The sequence below is a fragment of the Falco cherrug genome, chromosome 4 (assembly GCF_023634085.1).
Source record: "Falco cherrug isolate bFalChe1 chromosome 4, bFalChe1.pri, whole genome shotgun sequence".
Classification (NCBI taxonomy): Eukaryota; Metazoa; Chordata; class Aves; order Falconiformes; family Falconidae; genus Falco; species Falco cherrug.
This window is the reverse complement of record NC_073700.1, coordinates 45,019,544-45,045,563: the sequence shown is the minus strand read 5'-3', so window position 1 is coordinate 45,045,563 and position 26,020 is coordinate 45,019,544. Positions and strand designations below refer to the sequence as shown.

General features: G+C 47.8%; 1 protein-coding gene across 4 annotated transcripts in view; it reads right to left on the bottom strand.

Annotated features, from left to right (window-relative positions):
* Positions 1-26,020, bottom strand: part of HOMER3 (homer scaffold protein 3) — a 31,586-nt gene extending 5,566 nt beyond the window's left edge. For 2 of the 4 annotated variants that reach the window (XR_008731848.1, XM_027812752.2), the window contains exons 1-8: positions 25,886-26,020; positions 25,306-25,421; positions 24,722-24,888; positions 6,680-6,836; positions 5,624-5,755; positions 5,111-5,218; positions 1,629-1,750; positions 552-708 (exon numbers count right to left, since the gene is read on the bottom strand). Coding sequence is in view for 3 of the 4 variants with exons in the window: in XM_027812752.2 (XP_027668553.1) it covers positions 552-708; positions 1,629-1,750; positions 5,111-5,218; positions 5,624-5,755; positions 6,680-6,836; positions 24,722-24,888; positions 25,306-25,421; positions 25,886-25,901 (975 nt within the window). In the remaining variant the exon portion in view is untranslated. Of the gene's footprint in view, positions 1-551; positions 709-1,628; positions 1,751-5,110; positions 5,219-5,623; positions 5,756-6,679; positions 6,837-8,747; positions 8,893-17,990; positions 18,273-24,721; positions 24,889-25,305; positions 25,422-25,885 lie in introns of those variants that run through there. The other 2 variants (XM_027812753.2, XM_005444287.4) reach the window with 2 other exon arrangements.

The window sequence follows — 26,020 nt, the reverse complement described above, 5'->3', positions numbered from 1 at the left end:
GATGCACACAGGCCTCCTCAGTTGATCCGTGACCTCTCTGACATTATGTAGGTCAAAAGATTCTATTATTCCAACCGAACAAGGGCTTGTTTGTACGGCGCCACCCGGGTTTCATGATGTTGCAGCTTGGATTCAAGCTAATTATAGCAGATAGAGCAATCTTCATCCTTCCTGCCAGCAGCCAGAACATTGCCCCTATGCCCAGCTCAGGGGGGGCACAGGCTTTACTCAGTATTGCTGGGCCCCCCAGAAAATCTCAAGGGAAGCTGGTGATCGTTGACTTTGTACTCTCGTTTCCTCCCTTTATCCATGGGGACCCAGCACGCCCCAATGTGCTCTGCAGAAAAGAGGAGCTCTTGTGAGAGCTCCCTAGTTACATGGCCTTATTCCTTGACATGTTTTCCCTGCCAGGCTCATGCAGCATCCTGGATTTCCATCCCATCTCCTGCAGGCACCCATGGAAGCCGATGGGAGAATGAGGTCAAGGGCACCATCTGGCTCCGAGGCAGGGCTTCCTCTGACCTGCTCTGTAAAGGCCCTCCCATGCTCACCCGCTGCCGCAGCATTTCCGTCTCCTCCTGATAAGCAGCCAGCTGCTTCTTCCACTGGTCCACGTTGGCATTTGCTTCATGGAGAGCAGCCACAAGCTTGTTGTTGTTGTCCTGCAGGCTGAAGAATTCAGCTTCCCACTGGACCTCACTCACCGAACTGTGTGAGAGAACAGAAGAAATGTTCAGGAAAGTGTAAGAGAGTCTCAGCATGGAGATTTCTTCTCCCAGTGCTAACACGTACTGAAACAACGTTCTTGCACGTGCTGGGCAGCTACCTGCTCCTCGACAGTTTTCTATTTGGCTTTCATGTCGCTTCCCAAATTTAAATGCTTCTCCCAGCCCTGAATTTGCATCCCTTTCCTTTATCCCTGGATAATGTTTGACTTTGAGGCCATGTGTGCTTGCTTGAGACTGCAGGAACCACACTGTGAGATTAATGGGTTGGGGGGGTGGGGGAAGATATGGCTACTATAAAGGAGCTTTGCAACGTGGGACTGCAAATGCATTTTTAAAATCCTTCTTAGATCTGAGTTTGCTTTGAATAAAACCCTACCACCCTAGACTCAGGAGAAGGTAGCAAAGGACACTTGCTTTTGATTTAAAAATATTCTAAGTGTTCAGCTGGGAGCTTAATAGGAGCCACAGGGCAGAATCCAGCCCAGAGCCTTTTCAACAGACAAAGAACGGAAGCAGCAGGGACTTTGCTGGAATCATCAGGGGAATTAACACAAATGCAGCCCTGGGCCAGCTGGAAAAGCGTGAACATCTTCTGGTATCACAAACTACTGATCTGTAGATAACTGGCATCAACTCATCCCTGCTGCAGGCACAAAGCGCTCTTCTTCCCATCAGCCTGAACAGCAAATTTCACGGCCAAGCTGCAATAACTTTCTACTAGGGAAGAGGGGAAATTGGTACAGTGGAGGGTCTGAGCAGCAGCAGACACGGGGCATTACTCGGCTACTTAAAGAAGTAGCGTTGGGTCAAAAGTATTTGGGAGGACAGGGACATGCACCAAATCATGCCAAAAGAGAGAGTTTAGGAGTCAGGAGCAGAGAGCGCTTGTGGCAGCCTCACCCTTCTGAAAGCATCTTCTTCAGCCGCTCCTTCTCTGTTGTTATTTCAACATCGGCACTTTGGCTCCGGAATAGCTTATCTTCTCCTGGCCCATTGGAGCTGATGATGGGGCTGGGAAGTACCTGGGGGATGAAGAAGAGATGGGTTATCACACAGCAGTGATGAGAGGCCACGTGGCCACGAGGTCTCTGCAAACTCATCCACAGCCCAGTTCACAGGGCTGGTTCCCAGCCCCTGCGCTCTTGTGAGAAACGCTGGCTTTCAGTCCTCGCTTAGATGGTGCTGTGCTTGTCTACATGACCAGGGGTGGCAGAGAGCCTCCTGCATGGCTCAGCAACACCGGTCATAGCATAGCAATGACTTTGGAAGCTACATGGCCACGGGGCTCTCTCTGGGATAAGTAGATCAGTGCTTTGCTCCTCCAGCAGCTGCCACGTCCTCTCTCTCCCTGTCTCCATGCCATGCTGGGGCAGCGATCCCAGCGCACAGGCACCCTGAGCAGGTGGGCTCACAGCTTGCGTGCACCAACTATTCCTCCCTCCCAACTCGAGGTACTGAATTCTCCAGCTCTCAGCTTCCCCTTGACAAATGCCAGCCACGTTATAGCTGTAACCGGAGCCCCAGGGCCATGCAAGCACTCGGAACTGCTCAAGCTGCCTGTTTCAGGGGGCTGCGGAGTTCTTAACAGGATTTTCTTGCTGGTTCTCAGAGCAGTGGAAAGACACAACTCTAAACACAGGTCTACCAGGCCACCTGGGTTCAGTCGCATGTCCACCTCGAATGAAGACACCAGGTGCCACTGGGATGGTGTTTCTCCGGCTCAAGGCGGGGAAGCTCTGCTGTTGCTCAGATGACTCTGGTCCCCATTTCCCAAAGGCATGGGAGAGGAAACTCACAGCCTCTGCACCAAAGTATATCCTTCTCTATGGCTCCATATTCCTGCATACATCAGAGCTTGCAACCAACTCATCCTGAGTGGCAGTGGAGCAGAGATGAACATGCAGAAGCCAACTTTACACCCTCCAGCCCCCTCAGGGACCCCGTCGGCACAGTCTGCTCTCACAGCAGGGGGGCAGCTGGGCACTGACGGGGAAAACAGCTATAAAAAGACACTCTGAGCAATGGGTCCCTGGGATCCTAAGTTGGGGACTATGAGACCAGTGGCTGGGGAGCCCGCTGGAGTTCATAGGTAGCCCTCAAATGCCGGTGGTTAAGGACAGCCACCTGCCCTCAGGGTCGGCTGACATCTATAAATAGAACCAGGCAGGGCCAGGAGATGTGTCCAACACCAGCTCCAGGGAGCAACTGAGAAGTGAGACCTGCAAAACACAACCCTGCCTCACCTTTACTACAAGGTGGGGACACTGAGGAAGGGAAGGGGCAGAAGTTTCCTGTTCTGGTGTGCTGAGACCCTGTGAGTCCAACTCAAACTGAGAACAGCTGAGGATGTATGTGCCATACTGTTTTGCTGCTTACAGCATCCCTAGTGACATACTCTGCAATGGGGATGCTAAATGGGATGGGGATTGGCCTAGAAAGTACTAAAGGAGAGGAGAAAGATGCTATCCTGGGATTTCCCCAGCTCTGAAAATCTGAAGCCTAAGTAAACTAGTGCAGATGCAGAAAATGAGGAAGCCCTGATTTGATTTCAGGAGACAGATCTACTCTCTGCTCACTTGCAAACAGAAACACAATCAATTATTCAAGGACGAAACTCATGTTTGAAGCTCTACTAACGCAGAGACCGCGAATCAGCAGCGGGACAGTGGGAGAAGGGATGACGGATGCCCGGGCTGGGGGAGGCAGGACAAGATCTGCACGCCCACATGGCAGGGGACAGCGCACGCATGGCTGTGGCACCACGATGGCTGCAGGCAGGGGCTGTGCATACTTGTGCTTGAGCTCTCCCACCTAGAGACAGGGCAGGCTCAATGGGCTCACGATGTGGCAGTTTTAGAGCTGCTGAGCCAGGTGAGAAGAATTGAACAGAGCCTTCAGCCATTTCCCTGATCTGGGTTTAACCTTCAGCTTCTGACCTCTTCATCCCTTCGGTTGCAAGTTGCCATTGCAGCACAGGGGAGATGAACGCATCCTGTTGTGGCATCTGAGGAGTGGTGCCTGGTGTAAACAGGGTAAGAGGGAGTACCTCTACTCCCAGCCTCCATCTCCTGTGGCCAGGGGAGCTGGGAGGTGGAGGCTGCAGCTGGCCATCAAGCTTTGTCTTGGGTAACTGTTACTGACCAGAGTCTTTTTCCTGAACCTTTGGTTCTGCTACAAATGCTTTACTGCATACTGTAATGCCACCCATTGGGATGGGGCTTAGAGTTAGCAGGAGTCAAAAGCTAGGCAGATTTTCCCTGGTTTTGCACCCCACATGACATTTCCACGCTCTGCAGAGCCACCACCTTCCCCTCCCTCTCCCCTCCCTGCAGGCCAAGGTAGTGTTCACACTCCCTCCTCCTCCTCTGCTCCCACTCCATCTGTACTCAACCCAGAGAATGCAGTGCCCTGCATCCTACAGCTCTTCTCCTACTGCCAGGAGCTCTGGAAAATGCAGAGGCACCTCTGGAGTGAACCATTTGGGAGGGCAGCTTCACCACCAGCACCGAGCTGCTTCACCATGTGAAAAAGCAGCATGGAGTTCTCCACAGTTTATCCTCTCCCCTCCATCCCACTGCTGCTGGAGCTGGTTTAACCACATGGAGAGAAAGGTAACAAGTGCGCGAGCAGGATCTGTGATTGGCTTAAGCTTTCTGGCTTGGTTTCCTCGGGGAAAGAAAATTGAACGACTGGCTGTCATACATGCAGTTCCACCTTAGGGGAGTGTGATTTCTACTCTCACAGCTTCTCTTCCACATTGGAAATATGACAGAAAAGGGAGTCTGGTCAGCACTCCTCATTCACCAGCTCTAGGAAATTATCTTTCCATGGACCCTCACGGACAGCACCATCAGCTGTCAGAGAACTTGGAGAAGAACCCCCTACAGCCCCAGAAGAGGAAGAAAGACTGTTGGAAATGCCATGTGTCTTCCTTCCTATGATCCTCAACCAGGCAACATGCACTTCTGATTGCTACTTGCCTCTTACTGTCATACTGAGCCCAGGGAGAGCCAGCAGCCTTAAAGAAAAAAAGAAATACAACCGAAAACACCAAACCAAAAAATCCCACACCTCCAGCATGCCTTTGTAAAATGTCAAATGGTTTTGATAGTATAACTGGCAAAGAGGGAGGAGGGTGAACCTTCCCAGGAGCTCCATTTAAGCACTTATTAGTTAATCTACTTCGTGTGTTTCAATGGAGTGACCTCAGGGCCACACGTGTCACCAAAACGTGGAGCTCCAACCTCAGCGTCTGGCCAGAAAACTCTCAGAGAGAAAGGGATGAAAGCAAGAATTACGTGGGGAGATCAGGACGGTGGTCGCTTTCCCCAGCTGTCACTGCCCTGCGGTGAGCTTCACTCACACCTCTCCCCCAGCATTACCTGGTGAGATGTGATGTTCAGGGCAGGGTTGGTCAGTTCCGTTTTATCCTGTGACTTCTCCCTCGCCAAACGGGCTGCTTCCTTCACTTCCTGGAACTTCTCTGCAAACTAGAGGGGAGTGGAAAAGTCAGCTCTGGTGCTACACCAAAATGTGGAACAAACTAGAATTGCTGCCTGGGTTACTCCTCCCCTTGCAACTTCATTCAACATGCTTTTTATTTTCTCTTCATCTAACAATAAAATTCAGGGAATAGTCCCTTCCTGCCCCTGCCCATGATTCTGGCACTCAGGACTGTGGGGTTAGCTAAACAGCAATGACAGAAATCGAGCCCCAAATCCTAACTGAATTTATGATGCTCAAAACACTCTGCAAATATTACTTTAAAGCTCTTCCTAGCATCTTTGCATCAGATTTTAGTGCAGCAGGAACAGCATTGTATCAGGTTCCTAAAGCCTCTTCCAGAGACTGATCTCCCCTTCAGGGTTTCAGGGACATTCCCGCTGCAGCATTACCTGGGAGAGATGTTGCTCCGAAGCAAAGCCCAACCCATACACCGTATTGGCTCGGCTGTCTGCCCACTGACCAAATTTCTGGGAGGTCTTTGTGAAGGTCATGTTGGGGGTAATAGTGCTGTTGATGATCGCCTGTAGAGAGAGGCAATGAGAGTCAGAGAGAACTCCAGCCTGCTGCCCTGCGGTGGTGATGTGGGACTGAGCACTATAATCCCTGTGTACTCTAGGAACAAGGGGTAGAAAGCTCTGGGGTTTAATCTATAAGACAACACTTCGGGCTTTTGGTGACCAAAAGTCTTTCTAGTATGGCTGCATGACATGAACAAATCTCAATCATCATGTCTGCTGGAAAACAAAAAAACCACAACCCACCAAACCAACAACTCAGCATCATCAGCTTCCTCCATTGCTGGAAAATAAAATAAGAGACAGCATCCCTGTCTCTGGGGTCTTAACAACTTTCTGATGTTCTCCATTCTCATGGCAAGTAAAAAAAAAAAAAAAAAAGGCTTAGCCAGCAATCAGGGCTAGCCATTACAAAACACTCTCTGCTGGTTAGAGTAGCAACAAAATAAATTGCCTGGGAAGATTGCCGAACATCTGCCATTGGAGGTCTTCAAGGAAGACCTTTCCATTCAGGAAAATGCCTATCAAGAACAGTTTAGGGAGAGCTAATCGCGTTTTGTCAAAGTGACTGAACAGACTACCTCTGCGACTCCCCCAGCCTCTGTCTGTCATTTCATTATATCTACAGCGGCTGGTTTTAGCACAGGATAAAGGCTCTCAGAAAAAGCTTGTGTTTTGCGTGCACTGGGTGTTAGAAGAGAGTAGGGCAGGGACAGACAACATTGGACCCTAGGGCATGTTTTTCATCAGCACAGCTTCTAGTGCCTAACACTAAATACACTTGAGCATGGAGGTCATGTTTTACCTGTCGTTGCCTGCTGCCATGCTGAGAACTGACCAACTTGCCACCAAAACCAACACCAGAACAGACTCTGGCCGGAGAAAAACCTGCCGTCAAGCTGTGCGATGCTGTCAGCAAACACCCCCTACCTTGGTGCCCCCCACACTGATGATCCGGTACACATTGCGCGTGGCATCGTAGAAATAGGAGACGGTCAAAGCGTGCTTGCTGGCAGGGATCCAGTTCCGTTTGGTGGCAGGATCGATCTGGAAGACATGGGCCCTCGTGCTGAAGATTGGCTGCTCCCTGCAAGAGAGTGAACAGGACTGTCAGGGCAGAGGGGAAGCAACGGAGGAAGCGCATCGACTTCCTGGCCCTTGCGTGGCGTTATGCACCGCCAGCAGCACTTCTGCTTTTCGCCTTCTCTCCAGGGATCCAAGACACTACGTGCTAAGCAGCGCAGCTCCCAAGGACACAGCATTTCTCAACCAGCTCGCCCTCACTGAGCCTCCCTGCAGGGAGTAGCAGCTCCCCACGCTCTGGGCTGGTGTCGTCTAGTGTCCTTCTTATTAGGGCAGCCGTGACCCAAGTTCTCCATCATGCCTGTGAGTTGCCTTCCCAAGACCTCTGGGCTTCTGTGCTCTCCCCAGGAGCCCTCCACATCCTTGGCACTCTTCTAAAGGCCATTTTAGAAGCTGGGGGGCTTCTGGCTGATGCTCCTGCAAAGTAAAAGCCCTTGGCTGCTTACGCCTCCTATTTGCTCACCATCCAGATGACAGCAGCTTTCATTGCACACTAGTGACCTGGGTCTATGAAGATATCTTTGGCACAACAGCAAAGCTACCAAGAGTCTCTAAGTACAGGTACGGTTTTTTACCTTCCTCTAGAGCTTCTCAGTCCCCCCTGCTGCAGTCTTCAGATATTTCCAAAGAGCACAGCCTGGTCGTTCCAGCAATAACAGGCTATGTCCTCAGGTTAGTAGATCTTGTACGCAATTTCACCCAAGGACAGGCACCAAACTTGCAAGCAGAAGTGCAAATAGGGCATGGCAATCTCATGTTTGGGGCATACCTGATGGTCCTTCACAACACAGCCAGTGTGGCAGAGCTATGCTAATGATCAGGGGTTATACTATTTTTAGCCTAACTTCAAGCTTTCTTTCACCATCTCTCGGCCTCTTGGTGGTCACTTTGTGGCAACTTCACCAGGTGTATGATTTCTCTGGCTGTATTATTTGTACTTCATAGGGTATCTCCAAGTTGGAGCTGTCGGGAGGTGGATGGATGGAGGATGTGTTTGGGATGTGAGCACAAAAAGCACCTTCCCCCCAGCTCAGCTCTTCCTCTCTTGACTCATGCTTGGGAAGCGCATCCTGCAGTGAAAGGTCACATCGCAGGATTAAAAGCAAGCCACTTAACAATGAATTAAAGGAAACACTTCACCACACAATGCACAGCTGCTGTAAGAAAGCACTGAACCCAAGCACTGCCCGGATTTTGTAACCAGTAATATCTGAGCCGAACTAAGGAGTTGAACCTCAGGCATCAGGATGTAACTTGAGCGTTTCAGTAGGCAGGAAGGAATGTTTCCATGACACAACAGTCCAGGTGCATCAGGGCTTGGGGTCTTCATTTGACTTTGGTTAAAACCCAAGGCACTGGCTGTTGCCATGCTCCTTATGCAAACCTAGTGAAATCTGACGTGTCTGGAAACGTCCCACACCCCCATGACAGCTGCAAACAAGGCAGAGTCACAATCCTGCTATGTGCAAGCTCCCAAAATCCAGACATTTATATTTCCTCCCCACTGCAAGTCCTCACAGCTGCAATGAGCAGACCTTCCCACCAATCCAAAGCCAAGCGTACCTGGTGCTTTCTGAACCCAGCATCAAAAATTAAGGAAATAAAATACTCCCTCTACCTCCCAGTTTCAAGCTTTGCTCCCAGGTTACAGCCCTGACTCGGATCTCTTGTGACTGCATGAGGGTCTAAACCAGCCCCTTCTCTGCACCCTCGCTGCCTGATTTTATTCAGCCACAGACTGTTTTCAAAACGTGATTCCAATTTTCCAGGCTCCACTAACAGATACTAAATCTTACACGGATCACAACTTATCCTCTGAGACACAGTATCTACAGAGTAGGGAAAAAATAATGTTTCTGCACCTGAACCCCTGTGTCCTGGGCTAGTGTCAGAAAGAACAGAGGAAGGACATTACCTAGCTGTTGACATTTGTTAGTAAGGGTAAGACAGACTACAGGCCAGTGGAGTTAGTACACATCTCTCCTCCAACAGCTTCCTTCCCAGGGCTCCTAGCTGGACTGAGGCTCCTTTTTGGTTTTGCCTCCACAGTGATTCATTTCCTAGCGATGGAAGAGTCAGCTGTTATTTATTACACCGAGCACAGACAGAGCGTTCAACCAGGCAGCGTTCAGGGGCTTCGTTTGTCCCAAACGCACAAAGCTTGTAATTTGTAATGATTTCTCATCACTGAACAAGTTTTCTTCCCTGTCATGGAAGATAATTGGGTGAGACGTGTAACTGGAGTTAATCCCTTTGGCAGCAGGCGCTGGCTGTTGGGAGAGGGTCACGGAGAAGCCTGGAAGGCTCTAGTGTTTCCAGTCATGCACACGTGATGCCAGCTGCATGACGGAAAACCCTCCTCGGAGCTCAACCCGCACGCAGGGCAGCTATTCCTGCGCTCGCTGTTCAGCGGGGAGCTCTGCACCCGGAGCTGGTGCAAACCATCCTGCTGACCAAGCGACGTTTCAAACAGCCCCGTGCCATGCACCCTGATGGAGGTCTGGCATTCCTGGGGATAACCTTTCTCTGCCCGCAGGGACAGTCTGCAGCCACACCTGGGAAGTCACCCACCGTGTGCACTCCCTGCCCCACACTCCACGGAGCCAGGCATGATCCCAGACCCCAGCAGTGCAGAACCCCATGCTGCCTCCCCATGACATTCAAGACAGCTGTGCTATTCATTTGCTTTGTAAATTAGTGTCTCCCGTAACTGGTCCCCACCCTGCTCTTTCCCATTATCAGCTGAGCCTGTGTGTCTCAAAAAGAGAGCAAAAATGTAAGACAGTGAATTTGCACGATGAAGGATGCCTGTAGAAGGGGTAGAGCACACAGATCTCCCTGTCTCTCAGCTAGGTCTGCCTCCAAACAGGTCACCTACGGGTGTCTTCATACCTGGAAAACCCCATTGCCTTCCTACTGATCACTCCAAGACAGAAGAGGATTAGAAGGCCACCTAGATGTCAACTGCCCTGTAATTACAGTGTCACTAACCACAAAAGCCAGCATTATTTTCCTTCTGAGCATCAGGAGCAGAAAATTAAATGCCACTGGAAGGCCTGTCAGGCAGGAGAAAAGCCCACCTTCACAGAGGTTTGCTGATTTTTTTTCTATTCACAAGACTGACTCGGCTGCTCTCTTGCCCATCCCACAGCCGCGGGGCGTGCATGCTGTTTTCCTGGTCTCAGGAACACCGAAATATGAAATACACACTGCTGATGGGTGCTGCTGTCCAGGAAGAGTGCTCTGCTTTTTGTGCCTTCACATAATCACAGCTGCCTCGACACTCCTCATACATTTGTTTGTGCCTTATGGCCTTCCCTGGAGCAACAAAACTTGGTGCTGCCTGCGAGCTATCCCTTCCAGTTACAGCTGTGGAAGTCCCACCAGCTCTCTGAACAGGCCTGCTGCCAGTTACACCAGATGTGCTTTGCTTCCAACAGGTAGCAACCTGGCACCGATGGCCGGGCTCGTCAGCATTCGCCTGCCTGCCTGCTGCCAAGAAGGGACTCCTGCACCCACCTCCCAAGCAAAACATGCAGAATCTCCTGGAATTATCTTCCATGTTTCCCCTTCCCGCACTGCAAATGGGAACAGTGGCTGCCAGCTTGCATGTCCCTAATAACGGTGACTGGAGATCGCTTTAAGAGGCCAGCGTGGCACTGCTTTCTCACAGCTACCTGAGCGTAACGCCAGCCTGGCAGGGGCACAGTGCTTTCTAGGAAGCAGTTGCTTAAGCACTGTAGGTAATGCTTAGGAGAGCTTTGTGCTCTGATGGGAGCAGCGCAGAGATGTTCACGCTTCTTTTGCAGTGTTTCTGCAGAGAAAAAAAAAGTCTTTGTTTTAAATCCATCAAATGATACAAATCGTATCCAGCTAGTACAAGAATTTCATTGTCAAGGATACTGGCTAGCGTGGAAACCTGCCTTTCAATACTCGCTTATTTGCCTGACAAGGTTAAAAGCAAATGCTACGAAACAAAAGCTCTCCGAGAGCCTAAGTGGTGGAACACAATAAAAAACAGACAGAGTAGGCAGCAATGCAAACCAAGAGAGAAGAAAAGCAAGAAAGTCTGCAAATCTAGGGACACATCTCTTAGAAGTCATAAATGGCTTATTAAATGGAAAAAGCCTCTCCCTCACCCTTCCTACGATCTCTTTAGCAGCAAAGAACCACGGCAGGGTTTGACACGGCTCAGCACAGCGGGTGGATTGGCAAGGCAAGGGCACTGGCAGGACTGAGGGAAGTTCCCAGCAGGAGAAGCACAGGTGCTGAAAGCCAGATCTGAGACGCATCAGTGGAGTAATGTCTGAGGAGCACCCATCTGCATTCAGCTTGCTTCTGACCTCTTGTTTCCAAAAACACTACAAAGCATTTAAAAATAGCCCTGAAAGTGCCTAGGATTCAAACTGTCATGTTCTCTCTCCCACTACAGCCCTCTTGTCCCCGGGGGTTTGAAGTGTATATGCTGGATACACCACACACCCCTAAATGCTGACACTTCTTTTCCTGCTCCCAGCTGGGAGTCCCTGTAACAATACAGACATAGCAGTGAAAAGGGCATGTGTAAATAAAACCACTTACATCCCCCCAGGGCTGTCCTTCGCAGATAATTAAGAAAAACCAAAGCAAATGACTGAAAGGACAAAGATCTGGCTGAGACACAGACACGATCAGCAAGTGCCTGATGGCAACTGGAAAGGATCCAGGTCTCATCACTGCCAGCATTTGCTCCCAGCCCAGGGAGGGAAGGGCAAAATTCAATACCCCAAGTCCCGATAGCTTAAAAATGACCTGTCCCCGGTGAATGTTCCCTAACACTCCAGCAGCAGGCTACTAGCTACCAGGCAAAACCAAGCAACTAAAACTGAAAAGAAGAGATGGTCTAACTCATCTAGGTACTCCTGATGGGTTCACATCAGCTCCAGAACGCTGCCTGAGCAAAGACCAAAACGCCTCCTTTTGTGGCTTCTCCTTACAGAGAAGCTGGAAGAAGGTCACGGGGTGTTTGGGGAGGACACATAAATATAGGCGATGGATCAATCATTTCCAATTTGCTCACTGACTGAAGTCTCTGACTCAGTGGTCATTAAGGCAACACGTAAAACTGCACGCTGGTCTCATTTCCACCTTGGTTCTTAAATTATTTCCCTCTCTTCAGAATCCAAATTGATTTCTTAATGAATAGCAGCTTATTTCACCATTGCCAGGAGAGCAAATCATTATTTGCCCTCTTAATTTACAGTCTCAGCAGAGCAGCAATGGACTGAGCAGGCCAAAGGGACCGAGTTCGCTAAGGCTGGACGAGGGACCTCATTGCGTTAGGACATGCTGATGCACTGCCAGGACCCTGGAGGAGAAGCCTGCCCTGCAAGCACTGCCCTGTGCCAAGGAGGTACAGATGGCATCAATTCAGTCCCCTGCACCATGCCACATTCTGCCTAGCAGGGGAACAGCGGGCACCAAAGGTACCAAAGGCTGGAGAAGGCTAAAACCAGCGCCACCCCCTCTATTCCGTGCAATCTGAACTCATATGTCACTGGATGCATGGACTGTCCTTGAGTGTCCTGTCTGGATGCAGGCTCTACCCTCCTCTTCGCAGGCATGCTGGCCTCTTCCTAAGCAGGATCTTCTAAAATAACCCCCAGAGAGAACGCAACGGAAAGGGGGATGAGCCACCTCCCAGAGAGGTCTCTCCAAAGAGGGACTGCAGCATTTCCTGTTTAGGAGTCAGCACCAGGGACCGGTGCCAGGCTTGTCCCATGACACACCTGCGATGTGTTAGGATCGTATGGATCGGTAAATAGGAGGCATCACGGTGACACACGCCCACCCCAGCACAGTAAAGCAATATCCAAGCTGAAGCAGAGCTGCTGACACCAGGCTGCCGGGAGCTCGGAGCCCATCTTGCACAGAGGGATCCAGACACACATCTACCTCATGCCTTAATCCCTCTGCTAGGTATGTCTTTAACAGGAGGATTTCACAGTTTTCTCTCTAATCCTCCTCAGAAAAATACCTGCAACTTGCAAACAAGTCTAATAGCGGAACAGAAGTAAAAAGGTGAAGAGTTTTTTGGTTTAAGCCACAGGAGTCACAGACAGAGCTAGGAACAGGGCATGCTCTCCACGGCATCCTCCAGCCTCCTGCCACAAGGTAACAGCACACAGTCCTGTAAAGCAACACATCCCATTCTAAGGAATAGCCCAGGTTAGAGGAAGGGACAGAGAGCCCTGGAAAGAGCTGCTCAGCAAAATATTTAGATCTAAATGTCAACAGGACTGTGGCAGCTCTGGTGTGTTTCACTGCATGCTCACCCCCTTCTCTCTTTACCCCATCCCAACTTCAGCTGCCTGTTGGGGTCTTTGCACGTCAGAGAAACCGTGTTGTGTTGCTTTTACTTTCTCAAGGTATTTCCAAAGCAAATAGCACCCCTTTGGGAAAATCCTGCTTGACAGTTCCAGGCTCGCTCTCTCTTCAGCAGATTCCTAAACCTAAGGGCAACTGCTAAAAAGCAGCCCTCCTGCCAGACCTCTTCACAGGGAGAAAGGGAGAGGAAGAAATCAGGCGTTTATTGTTTGCTTTAGACCTTTTATTGCATCCAGTGATGCCTTTGCTTGATCACTGCTATGCTGGCTGTGGGGAGGGGTCTCTTTCTGACTGCACAGCTGCATTTGACTTGTGCTTTGTCCTCATTCTTCTCTGATTTTCTGTGCAATCTGGAAGATTTTTCCCACTGAGATCCTCTCTTTTTTTTTTTTTTTTTTCCCCTCAGTAATTCTCACCTCACAATCCTGCCTGCCTGTGACATGCCCATTTAGTTAACTGAATTACTTATCACATCCTGCTCACCTGCCCCCACCCTTTGCTGCATGACCAGAGAGAAGAAACCTTATGTTTGCTGTGGAAAAGGAAGCTTTTAGAGTCACCATTCCCCAAATTTATATGAACGTTTATGTCCTGTTCTCAGGTCCAAAGCAAGACGTGCAACAAAAGTGCGGGATCCAAACCTAGACACAAGTAGAGTGTTTTAAGAGAGGGATTTGGCCAGTGAGTCCAAGTTCAAAGTACTCAAGAGACACAGTGAATAGGTCTGAGGTTTAGAATAAAATCTTTTAGCCACTTAAGACAGCAGCTGGAACATGCTGGGAAGGCTGAGCTTTGGTCCTCATTAACTGCATTTGCCTCGGTGCTCCTGGACGGGGTTCAGACAAGGGCATCTCTAGGAAGTCCATGTGCTGTTCCCCAGCCTGTACCTCCTCTCAGTCACTGCAGTTCCTCTTTGCAGGGATATTCATTTACTTGTCAGAGAAAGGAGCCTCTCTGCACTTGGACGCAGAGAGGATAATCACTTCAAACACTCTGCTCTGCACGTAGGCAGTCTGTGGTTCCCCTTCACCTAAAAACCACACCAAAAATGCCTTGCAAGAAATTACAAAGTACCAGATCAGCCGAATCATTTGTTTCTGTGGATCACGGGCAGAACAGTACTCAGCCACAGGGGCAGGGAAGGGCTCCAGGGGTGCAATGTTCCTGCTGACAGCAGCAGGATACCTTCAGAGTATCTAGGAATGTATTTTTACACTGTGACTGGGCTCAATACGCAGCCACAATGAGCAAGCCCCTCCAAAAGAGGTCATCTTCTGATAAAGGCCCTTTGCCAGCCACAGCAGGAGGTAAGGATTTCCCAGCTGCCGTGACAGAACTTTGCAATTCTCACTGCAATCCTCCCAAAAGCCCTTTCTCTCTGCAAGGTCTGGTTTCCTGGATGGGTGTCCGTAGGTCAGCTCGCACAGAGCAGAAAGGGGTACGTGAGAGCATGTGAGCACGACAGATATGTGGCTTAGCTCTGGCACGAAGCCCACCGCCACGCTGAGTCAGCTGGGAGGCCGTGCTGGCTGCTGGCGTCAGGGCCAGGGCTCTCCCTCCTGCTGGATCACCAGCCAGAGCACGCGGGGGTGAGAAACCCTGCAAAGCAGCACCCGCCGGGATAATTTGAGGAAGAGGGTTGGCCAGGGCAGATGGGGGGAAAATGTTTTTCAGAATTTCAGACAGACAGAGCCCAGTATTTCAAAAGGCAGAACTAGAGCACGGAGAGGGCCTGAGAACCCATCTCCTCCTCCTCCACTGCTCTCCGTCTTTGTTTCCTTTTATCTTCCCTCAGCAGCTTGAATAGCTGCTGACTGCACGTCAGTGCTGTTTGGGGAAGAAGTGTGGGTTAATGGAAGCCAAACCTCATTTCTTTCCCTTTGCATTTCTCCCCAAAGTCTAACCCTTCCTCTGAGCCAGGGACTGGGTGTAACTCCCTCCACAGCCTACGGATTCTACTGTTTCACTGTAAATGGGTGTAGAGAGCGTGCTTTGATATTGCTTCCCCAGGACTGGGGTGCAGAGCGAGCTTTGATATTGCTTACCCAAGATTTAGGCACAAGCCCCTAGGACACTGACTGTTAGACACTGAACTGCAAAACCGCTTTGGGAACAAAGTTTGGGAGAATGGATTCCCAGCTCTTTGTTCTCACCACCAGGCGGGTGTTCAAGCCCTCTTAGCTGCAGCTTTGCTTTCGTTCTGTGCTGCATCCTGTGTGACCTTGGGGAAAATGCATAGATGCTGCTAGTGTCCAGATGGGACTGAAAGAGGCCAGACCTCTACTCCACAGCCACAAAGGGAAGGTGGAGCAGTGCAGCTCCAGCAACGGGAGCTGGTGAGGGGCTGCCTTCCCTCCTGCCTCCCCAGCTCCCAAGAGATTACCCAGCAGGGCTTAGCACAGGAATGAAAAGCAGCTGCCTCATGGCCTGTCTACAGATAAAGGGCAGCAAAGGAATCCTGGCTGAATATGCTCCTGTTGGATCAGCGTGGGGAACAGCGACAAGCATGCAAGGTCAGGCACAGAGACAGGGAATCAAGGGCATTTAAAGACACAACACAGCTGAGACAGATTTCTTTTGGAAACCAGTCTCCATCTACAGAACGTCTTGGCTGCTGAACACTATGCTACTGGGTGTCTACAACACAAGCTGTGCATTCACCTTCCCAGGACAACTGTTACTTCTGCTACTAAGCTTCAGCAGCTCTTTCTTCTGAGACACGCAGATAGTTGCTGGAAGCCTGTATAGCAATTAAAAGTTAAGAAACCCAGCAGAGCCAGACTGCAGCTAAGTAATTCTTTATACATTCCAGAAAACATGTCCAGTAATAACTAGAAGCAGAGTAGTGGAGATACATGCACATTTCAAAATGCTCCGTGCCTCCAACACATTCTGCCTCTCCGTTACAAGCTACAGGACCCTCAGTACTTCCAGGCACAGATGCCTGCTCAGCTTCACTAGAGAAAGTCCCCAAGATCATCTACTACTTTCAAATTTTCAACCTGCCCTTGTCAGAGCTCCAAAACACAACCAGCAGCCTCTCTGACACAGGCAGTTTGAACTGCCTGTGTAGCAGAGGTCAGTGGGTGACAGTATAGGTAGGGGTGGGTGAATTAACTTGCTTGGTATACGTGACAAGCAGGTAAACTCTATACTGCTCAAATTAGGCACCAGTAAATTTGCACCTACCTATATTTATATTTGACAATGCTATCAGCAGAGTTCCACTCAGCTAGGACCCAACTAAATTCACTTCCCTCAGGATCAAGAGTTAGTTAATAACAGTTAATTATCAAGTAACTGTCCTCTTCAAAGAGGAAGCCCTAACGCATTAATACCTACAGTGCAGTCGATACAAAAAGGCCATGGAGAATTATCCATGAAAATCAGAACATGATGTTAGAAAGAAATATAATATGGAGGAACGAAACCAAAATCCCTGATTTAAACATAAGTTAATGAAAATCAGCTGCCAGAATGTGATGTAAAAGGTGATGTACTTTTAATCTCTTTCATATCCAGAGTAAGCTAAATGCTGCTGAAAGCTACTCATGATCCTCATGTGATAAACGTACAAGAAAAAAGACACTTTTACCTCAGAAGTTAAGTGAAAATAAGCAATTTTGGGTGAAAATGTTATCCCTGGCTTAACAATAGTTTTTCTACTACACCAGTGTCATTATACTGCGAAGTCTAAGCAGACTGAGACGGTAACACTATCTCAATGTCTTCCATGGGAGCTGGCGACCCTCTAAAGAAATCACATAGCTGCAGTACATCCAAGAAGGATCCATCCACTAACTCTAATGAAGTACTAGTCCCAAGCTATCTGCCTGTTAAACCTTCCTGGCTGTTCTAGAAGTTTACAGTAACTTTTGGGGATCACAGGAAAAGTTACAGGGAAATAGGGACACTCTGATTTAACCTGGCTCAGCACATACTCCGCCAGCTTCAAAGGATCTAACGCCAGATTCATGCAACTGTCGCTTTTGATTCTTCCCCGCTACCTTTTCTGCCTCTTCAATCTGTGTTTGACTGTTCAATCATTTTATCTAGGTAGTCCAGGAGGAAAATTAGCAAAAGGAAATCAAGCCCCTAAGAATGTTATTTATTTCTCTTGCACTGTCAAACCCAAACGTTTGGAGCGAGTTGATCAGACAGGCTTCCTACAGATCCAGTGTGCTTTCAAAGAGCCACAAAGACTTTACTGCACAAGAAATTCACAACACATGTCAGGTCCTTAAAGTTACGCGGTTGAGACTTATAACTAGGACATAAATTAAATACCAGACTAAGCTCCTATTTCCATGCCAAAATCCACTGCCACATCCATGCAGCATTATTTCACTCTTGGAAAATCTGAAGGGGATCATAAACTAAATCATCAGGGATTTCCAGTCAGCTATTTATCCATTTAGAAATGCAAACAGAATCCATTTTACTGAATGCCAAAATCACAACAGCCAAACCAACCTCCTAATTTCTAACTTCTGGAAAAGTTTGTAGACACAACCCAGCTCCAGTCCTCCCACCCAGCCTCCCAGTTTGGATTTCATACAACATATAGATCACTGGAGGCTTCCCTCACATACGAGTTTATTTAAAGAAGTTGCAGAGACTTGCAATTACCTACTTTCTAACCCATAAAATAAAAGGCAAGCCTAAACTTTAAAGCTTGCAATGTGGAAAACAGGCGATTTAAAACCTTCATTTCTTTTGCCATAACCTTTAAAATAGCTCAGCGGCCACGAGCAATAAAAGCAATTCAAGAATAATAAACTGCCGGTCTCACCCCATCTCTGCCGAGCGTCGGCTTCTTCCTCTCCCGTCCTTCCTCAGCCGCTTCTCCCCACGTTTTGATTTATTTCTCCCTTCCTCTTTCTTTCTGTCTTTCTCCGGATCCGGATGCTCTTTAAATTTCCTCCGGAATTTCACTTTGAAATCTTGCTAGTTTTGCTGTTGGCTCGAAACGCCCAGTCACTGCCGAGCTTGCGGGGCAGGGAGGGCAGGGGCCGACCGGCCCCGCGGGCGCCTACCCGCACCCCCGCGCAGAGCGTTCGGCGGGGCGCTGCCCCCCCCCCTTCGCCGCCGACCCCCCCCCCCCGCCGCCGCAGCCCCGGCGCTGCCCCCGCTCCGGCTGTCGGGCTCCCCCTTCCCCCCGGCACGGAGGGGAGCGGCAAGAGGAGGTGGTGCCTCACTCCGCAAGCCCGTTCAGACAAAGCCGTCTGCGGCGCCCTCAGCCCCGCAAGTTGCTCCCCGCAGCCCCGCCAAGTGCAGCCCCGCTCCGGAGCGCCAGTTCTTTGTTCTCTCCCCGATTTCTCCCCCCTCCTCCTCCTCCTCTCCCCCCTACCCGCCTCCTCCCTCCGCCAACTGCCCCATCTCGGTCACATTTCTCTGCTTCTTCTCCTGACTTTATTCCCGGGGCCGGGGCCGGGGCCGGCTCGGCGGCACCACCTGCCGGGCAGAGCCAGTAGAGCCGGGGCCGACGGGGCCGGGGCTAGCGGGGCCGGGGCTAGCGGAGCCGGGGCTAGCGGGGCCGGGGCTAGCCGAGCCGGGGCTAGCGGGGCCGGGGCTAGCGGGGCCGGGGCTAGCGGGGCCGGGGCTAGCCGAGCCGGGGCTAGTCAGTCCCGTGCCCCCGACCGCCGCTGTACCCCGGCCCCCGGAGGGTTGCCGCGCTGCGCTGGAGAACTTAATGGGCGCTGGCTCCCCATGAAAACTAAAATCGTGGGGTTTAATCTCAGTCTAGACATCTGCTCTATCAGAAATAGGGCGCTCTTTGTTGTTCTTTTATGAAGTCATTTCTGCAAGTGGAAAATTAACATAAATCATGAAGACGTTTGTATGAGATGGGAAAATAGCCTGGGAAGAAGGGAGCTGCGTGAAAGCGGAGTGTGGATCATGAGCCATCAGCCACTCCCAGCCTGCCGCTGTGGCCGGAGCACCCCCGGCTGCAATGCCCAGGCTCCGAGCAGGAGAGGAGGGGTACCCCTGCCCCCCCGGGAACCGCTGCCCAGGCCCAGTGCCCGCACCTCCAGGATGCTGAACAACCAGAGAGGGCTCACAGGAGAGCCACGAGAGAGAACACAACAAGCTTTGTACTGAAAGAATAAAAGCGCTTCGTCTGTTCGTCAAGGAAAAAGATACAGTGTGACTTGATCATAACCATAAAAAACTTCCTGGCAGAAAGGAATTTTATACAAGAGTGCTTCTGAGTTTCACCAGCACAGGTGGCACAAGCCCTGCGGGCTGGGAGCCCGCACAGAATGGGTCAGTCTAGGAATAAGGTACGTTTTTTCATCATAAGGGTAGAGATGCTCTGGTAGCCTGGCTTCGTGAAGCCAACGGAAAGCCACAGCAGGAACAGATCTCTCCATGCCTGCTCCTTTTTGGCATTATATTCAACAGGTTTGCAGCAGAGATTCTGTGCACAGCAGCTGCTCTGGGTGCTGCTGGCAATGCACAGTGGGTGTCCACCCCTACGAAAGAAGAATGGGGACCTGCTAGTGAACACTACCTATTCCAATGTGCTTGTGGTAAAACTCAGAATTGACCAGTATCAGCTGAACTGGGTGGGGTGTGGTTGTTCTGGGCCTTAAGTTATAACTCTGAAGCTGTAGACAAGTTTTACAGAGTTTTGAGATGGCAGCAACTATGCAAGCTTCTCATACAAACAAACCTTAGTAAAGAACCTGAAATTTGGCCCTGGCAGGAAACTACGTTTGCATTTCCTCGCAGGCACCCTGACCAGTGCACTCAAATCCTGACCGAACACCAGCACTCCTCACTCCATTCCCAGAAGTGCCTCAGCTTCGCTTTATAATACGCCACTACCCCAACTTCCCATGAGCAGGCTCAGTGGTGCTGAGTTATGTCACTGCTGGATGATCCCAGTCCCCTTTATGGTCTTTACTTATCAGGACATTTTAATAGGAAATCTTCCCAAGAGAGATTTTGTTAATCCCTGCACATTAATTTCTCCGTGGGTTAAAAACTTTAGAACTTGCACCAAAATAGTAAGCTCTGTACTGGTAATTTTACAATTAAAGGTGGAAGTAGCACTCATAATTCAGCAATATTCATATCAGATTTCAATACTAGCAGCACAAACACGAGCAATAACACCAGTTCCCACACTGCTTTCTGCGGTTTATCTCCATCCTACTTTATAAGGTATTTACAAGGGAGATTCACTGAGCTGTAATTCTTTGTCTCCGGTGTCCCCACAACTATTGCCTCTGTGTTCGGGGTTATGGTTTGCTGCTGGTGATTTTGAGTGTGACATCAAGATGTATTCTGAGCACACTAAGGTGTTTGAAACACAGGCAGCAGCTGTCAGCACAGAAGATTTCTGGCACCGAGAGCTGAACTGAGGTTAGAAGCAATGGGGAAGGTTTGTGTTTTCATAGCATATTGGTGTACATGCAGAAAAGCCATTGCAGGGCACAAATCGGAGCAGTGCTGGGTGGCTCTTCCAAGCTGGCAGCTGAACAAGTAGCTCAAGGACTACCTCGGCTCTGTCGCAGCACGGAGCACCGGCAGTCCTCTTGCCCCATATTCTCCGTCCTTCCTACGTGCAACATGGCAACCAATGACAAAAGGACTAAAACTGCACCAAAGACACTACTGAAAGTAGGGCACAATATCTTTCATATCGACCTGTTAACTGTAACTTATCTACAGCTTCTCTTAGCTAATTATTTTACACATTTAAATTAGGGTAATTAGATCAGCAGGAATTGAACTAAAACCAAATGCTGGTAGCCTTGTGAGGATTTTCAGAAATGGGATTTTATATTCCATCTGAACTTCCTTTCACTACGGGAAGAGAGTAAGTGTCCCCAAAGATAAGAATGGAAATTTCTATCACTTCCTATGCTGTTAGTTACATACCACTACCCAGTCTGTATCATTAATTTCCATATAGCCCTTTGCATATAGGGAGAGGGAATATAGGTAAAGGAGCCCTGCAATCTAGAAGTAGACCCCCTTTCAAACAGTGAGACAAGACATGCACCTCAGATGTTGTTTCTGCATTGCTCTAACAAAATCACTGAAATGCAGCCAGGCAGATCTTGGCGTAACCGTTTGCCAGCAGCTATCCAGTCTTCCGATTTTCAGATGTCCGTTGTATATAGTTCTCTTGCTCACACTTCATGCCTATGGCTTCACCTTGCTAGGAAAGGCTGACACTGTTCCCACCTTTACATCCTTCTGTGGCAAGTGCAAAGATTGCTCTGTTGGTAAGCAGCAGCGTTAGCAGACACGGTAATCCATGAATTTGCTTCTTACAAGTTCCACAGCTGGCCTCACCTTCCTTCTATGGTATTTGCATGCAATACCCAAGGAGCTGTTGTTGTTATGAAGCGTAACAGAATAATTTGACCCTGGGAGAAAGAAGGCATCCTAAGAGACTGTGACTCCAATTCAAGATAAAGCAGTTTAACGTATTTATGTTTTAAGGGAGAAAAAACACTGCATAGCCACTTCTCCGGTCTTTTTTCCTCTCCAGGTATCTGTTTGTACACATCGTCTTCATTTCCAAGCATTCCTGTTTACCCTGATAACAGGTGTTTTGCTACAGCTGGCAGAAACTTGTTTTGTGTGCAGCTGGAAAAAAATGAGCTGCCTGTGTCTAGAAGAGCATTAACCTTGTACTTCATGCATGTCTGGCAAGAGACAGAGTGAGGCAGCATAGTCTTTTGTTCAGGGATTTTCCTGATCAAGAACCCCTGTTATTTTCCAAATGAAAGAAAGTAAAAGAACATTTATTTGAAAATGAAGGAAAAAGTGTCTCAGAAAAAATGCTCTACTTTCAATGGCCTTTAAGAAAAGGAGCTATGATGTCTGAAAGTTGACCGCAGCTCAGAAATAAATTCAGAACAACGCAGTACTTAAGCTGATTCATGACATTTTTGGACAGAGGAAGATGTATCATAAAGGTCACTAAAAACACATTAGAAAAATAAATGCATGGGAAGTGTTTTGAAAGCCTAAATAGAGGGAAGGGAAAGGGAAAGAAAGGTAAAATATAAGAAGATGACTCAGGAACTTCTAACAAAGCACCAGATCTGACACCAATACTCACTATGGTCAGTGACAAGTAATCTCACCTCACATGTGAAATGAGAATAGTAGCAACCTCTTGGGGCACTGGGAGACTTAATTAGTTGCTATTCGTAGATTAAACAGAAAGTCTGAAGGTGAAAGCACTAAATGCTAAGTATTATTAGCTTCTGAAGTATTCATTTCTGTAATTGGGCAACCCCAACATTACAAGAAAGTGGATCAGTGTCAATTTTTGAACGGAATTTATTCTTAAGGTTCTATCATGTCAAAAAGGTACCCAAATAAGGAACTTTTCTTTTAAAAGTGGTAACTGGTAACACATCTATGTAATACACAATGCAGCTTGTTATCTTCAGTTCAGAGTTTCTCACTCTTACCCAAATTTACATTCCCCATTCCTTACCAGGAAACACCACGTCATCTCAACCAAACAGCTCGGCAAGCGGCAAGCTCCCAGAGCTCTCTGTGAAACCTGTGCTGTGCTGCGCACCGGCGCTGTACGCCTTAAGAAAAGCTCACAAGCGTTGACTCATTAACACCAGACATGTTTGTTTGTGTGGCTGAACTCTTCCTTGCCCTGCTTGATCCCTCTGTAGCCACTGCTGGACTTCCCAAGCCTGCTGTACCAGTGGGTTTTGAGCTGGTTTCTCTGCTCTTCCAAGGCAGAGATAAATGACCCTTGTAGAAGTTCCAAACCAACAAGAAAAAGAAAAGGAGTGCAAACCCAGCCCTCAAGAGTTTTAAGCCAAGCTTCTCTCTTTGGCTGTCCACAGATTCCTGTTTTGCTGCCTCGCTCAGCAAAGGTGGGACTGAAAATCATCAGCTCCTGCTTCACTACACCTTTTTATTGTGGCAGTAATGTGGGCTTCCTCTGTCTTTTCTTGGGCGTAAAGGCCATAGCAGGCCACAGCGATAAGGAATCCCTTCCTTCCCTTTGGATTTCTCAACTGAGAGACAATCGTAAAAACCAGCCGCATCCATTGTCACATTAAATATTGCTATCCCTCCACCATGGAGAAGACATTTAGAGTCCTCGGCCTGCAGTCTGCTCCCGTTAAACTTCCATACTATGCTTGCCAGAATCGACAGAGGAACACCTTCAAGATGAACATTGTTTCCAAGGGTAAAGAGACATTTTCTGACACTATTTTCTGAAATTATGAAGCTAATTTTTTTAAGTAAGAGCACTGGGAATTTAAATTACATAACCAAATACATATTCAAATAAATGTAAAATTGAATTCACCAGTCTTGACAATGGGTAATGAACAGGTAAGGGGTAAAGACAAGGAAATCCCATTACTAACAGGTCTTACTATCAGTGACGTCTCGCTGGCCTTATTCCCACTGATGTGCAACAGAATGAATACGGGACAAGAAGTTTAAGACTTCCCAATTTTAGTCTGATTTTTACTCACCTGTACACATACATAGCCATGGATAAAGGAATTCACCTTCGTATGCCTCAGTTTCTATAGTTAATGACATCTCTTCACAGAAATGCTTTGATGTCTGCACAATGCTTATATCAGCTGTGTAAAAGTTGCCCAACTGTCCCACTGATTGCCTTATTATCCTTTGTTGTGCAGTCTAAAATATACAAGACTAAAGACAACTCTGACTTTAAAGAGACATAAGTGAAGGTAAGAGACACATCTTGTGTCACAAAGAAAGCAATGGATCTTGCAACTCCTTACAAAGTTACTGCATAATACCAGATCACACACACCTGCAGTTATACATTAAAAGTAATTAATTTCCCAATCCCACTGAAAATAATAAAATTAATTTTAAACAGCTGATAACAAATAACCTTCTTTTGAAGCATACTCCTGAACAGCAAAGCATGTCATGTATATGCAGAACAGCACCCTAAAGCAGTGACAGATTTAATAGGACATCCGATGCGTCCTGTGATTTCTGCAAAGCAGGTGTGGGAGCGACACCAATAACTTCAAATAGGTCACGTTTATGCTTCCCCTGAGAGTAAGAGTTTCAGTCTGAACTGGGGTGTTCTGACATTTAGATTGAGAGGGTTAAAAGCATTAGGCAGTACTAGCTCAGCATGGGTTTTTTTGGTCTTAGTTCAAAAGTAATAATCAGTTCTGTGTTTTTCTATAATGCAAGTACTCCAGAGAGCATAAACTGGACAAGCACTTTGATCACATTAAGTTAAAGTATTATTTCTTAAAAGAAATGTTCACTTACCTACACTAAGGCAGCTGGAAGCATCCCCATATTTCACACTTTGAACTAAATTCCTGGGGGTGAGGGTGGAACAAAACAGAAAAAAACAAACCCAAAACCCAAATATATGAAAACACAGACAAGAAGTGTTCCAGCTGGCTTCATTCCATTTCTAGGAATCATCCTAGTTTTGTGTTACAGACATTAAGAGTGCCCTGATAAAGCAATCTCACATCAGGTGTGCAGCTGATACAGTAGCTTTTTACTTACCTCGTATGACCAGTTGGATTTGACAGCAGAAGACATTCCTTAGCAGACTGAGACCATGCGCAGTAAGGATCCCGTGCCAAGATGCAATCCAAGCAGTACTTGTACTGGTGGCACTCGGAAACTGGAAGCTGTACCACTTGAGACAGGGACTGTACATAGAGCATGCCCTGGAAATGCAGGAGGGAGTTCTTTTACAATAGTGAGATTTTAAGCTGTTATTTTCTAATATGGATCAAAAGATGTTCTGGTATTTATTAAAAACATCAATAAACTAAAAATCTTGTAAGAACGGATGGTGATGAGAAAAAATCCTAGCTTTCCAGAGCATGTAAAATGACAACGAGTTCCTTCCCTAATTTTTTAATGAACATAAAGGCTTGTTTCAGTTATATTTTGACACACAGAATTCAGTCTTCTACAGAAAAAAGATGTTTTGTGCTTCTGTTATTAACGAATACATGATAGAAGCAGAATTATGAGACATTTACAGGCTATTTAAAAGCCAGAAGAACAACACAGAAGAGCAAGGCCTGAGGCAAGCTATTACAGCAGTCACTTTCCATATGTAGGGACAGAAGTTCTACCTTTTCAGCAGACAGCTGGAGAGATCGTACAGGCTCAGGAGACAGAAACAGCTGTAGCTCTTCCACAACGAACATTCCCCCATCACAATTGAAAGCTTTATGCAAATATCCATCATCTACATAAAATGAAATGTATTTCTGAAGATAAACTTGTTTAAACATAGCATAACATTTTAGCCTGATAATTCATGTTGAAATTAGATAGAGATTTAGAAGACATTCCTGGGCATAGGGAATTTTTTAAATTCTTCAAAGCAATTCTTATATTTTCTTTCAATAAAAGAGAAGTGATGATTTTTTTCAGTGGAAAAAAAGACCTCAAACAATCCCTGAATTTGCAAATATTACGTCAAGTCTCCTTTGATATGGAAAGTTTCTAAAGAGAGGCTTTTAATGTCCAATAAGCTAAACACATTTAATCTAACTGGGATGAAAATATTAAACCAGCAAGACAGCTTCTGAATGCAAAAATTCAAACAGAGCTGATGAATACTTTTACTTTTTTGAAGTCTCAGAAAAACAATCTGGAACAAAATACTTAAAAATCTATAGTATTTTTTCCTAAAATAAATGCACTTACCTGTTCCTAGAAACATAATATCATAGGTTTGTTTATCTAGGCCCGTGTATCCTGGTATAGTTTGAACCTCTCTTCAGTAGCACCAGTCTATCACCAATTGGATTTACAGATTTATCCATTAGAGGGTGATCTCTA